The sequence below is a fragment of the Colobus angolensis genome, unplaced genomic scaffold (assembly GCF_000951035.1).
Source record: "Colobus angolensis palliatus isolate OR3802 unplaced genomic scaffold, Cang.pa_1.0 Scaffold1579, whole genome shotgun sequence".
Lineage (NCBI taxonomy): Eukaryota > Metazoa > Chordata > Mammalia > Primates > Cercopithecidae > Colobus > Colobus angolensis.
The window spans coordinates 3,376-4,754 of NW_012114687.1; the positions used below are offsets into that span (position 1 = coordinate 3,376).

The window sequence follows — 1,379 nt, forward strand, 5'->3', positions numbered from 1 at the left end:
CTCCTGAGCTCAAGTGATCTGCCCGCTTTGGCCTCCCAAAGTGCTGGGATTACAGGTGTGAGGCACCGCGCCCGGCCCACATCTTTACTGAACTCTCCAGAAACTCCCCAGTTTAAGAGCATTCTCTGTTTCCTTCTAGGGTTCTGATGGATACAATACATGACGCATTACTTTCTCGAAAACATTAGAAAATTGTTTTTAGAAAGCAAGGCAGATGTGTAGGTTCAGAAGCATGTGTTGTCATGTGGATGATCTAACCAGTCCCTAAGCTGAGACGAGGTGGAGAAGTGTGGCTTACTTGCTCGTTAACATCATCCATCCAGAGGCGTAATGTTTTCCGTAGAGTTGGGTAACTGTTTCTGCCCCCCGTCTGCGGTTTCAGTAGGCCGGCCTTCTCCAGGTTGTGTAAGGTCAATACGTGCTCATAGCCGTATGTCTGCAAGGGAGTCATTTGGCCTTGATAAAAGATCAGCAAAAGGATTTCTGCAATTTTCAAAGAAGGGCACTTCCAACAAATCAATTTGGTTTGTACCATAGGACATGTCACCAAAGTCCAGCAACGTTAGTGGATGGGCACAGAGGACAGGGTGGAGGGATGAAACTTGTCCTAGAACTGCTTGCCTGTTACTAGTAATTCAGCTCACTGTTTCAAAGAGAAACTTAAATTTTTTACTTTAAAGTCAGAATGTATGGACCCAATCTAAGTGAGCATCAAATAAATGATAGTATATTTTTATATGGTATATAATTAGCTCCAAAAAAGAATAAGGCATATCTACACATCCTGGTAAAAAAGGTCTCCAGAATATATTAAAAAACAATAATATGCAATGTAGGATATTATTTCTACTTTTAAAAAATAGCCTAGGTCTGGGCATGGTGGCTCACACCTGTAATCCCAGTACTTTGGGAGGCCAAGGTGGGTGGATCACTTGGGGTCAGGAATTTGAGACCAGCCTGGCCAACATGGCGAAACCCTGTCTCTACTAAAAATATAAAAATTAGCTGGGTCTGGCAGCAGGTACCTGTAATCCCAGCTACTCAGGAGGCTGAGGCAGGAGAATCGCTTGAACCTAGGAGGTTACAGTGAGCCAAGATTGTCCCACTGCACTCCAGCCTGGGAAACTCTTGCTATGTTGCCTAGGCTGGTATTGGCCTCCAGCAATCCTCCTGCCTCAGCCCCACAAAATATTGGGATAACAGGGGTTAGCCACTGTGCCCAGCCTGTTAGCTATTATTATCACACAAATACAATAAACAGTGATGGCTACCAAGACTAATTCCTCTAGGTGTTAAAAAATTTACAAAACAGGCCAGGCGCGGTGGCTCAAGCCTGTAATCCCAGCACTTTGGGAGGCCAAGACGGGCGGATCACGAGG

At 45.0% G+C, this 1,379-nt stretch overlaps 1 protein-coding gene across 1 annotated transcript in view; it reads right to left on the bottom strand.

Moving 5' to 3' along the window:
• The window catches only part of LOC105508065 (vacuolar protein sorting-associated protein 33A-like), a gene marked incomplete at its 5' end in the record, with an annotated part of 11,287 nt that overhangs the window by 3,374 nt on the left and 6,534 nt on the right, over positions 1-1,379 (bottom strand). Inside the window, one exon of the mRNA XM_011936833.1 lies at positions 299-505. Coding sequence (XP_011792223.1) covers positions 299-505 — 207 coding nt within the window. The remainder of the gene's footprint in view (positions 1-298; positions 506-1,379) is intronic.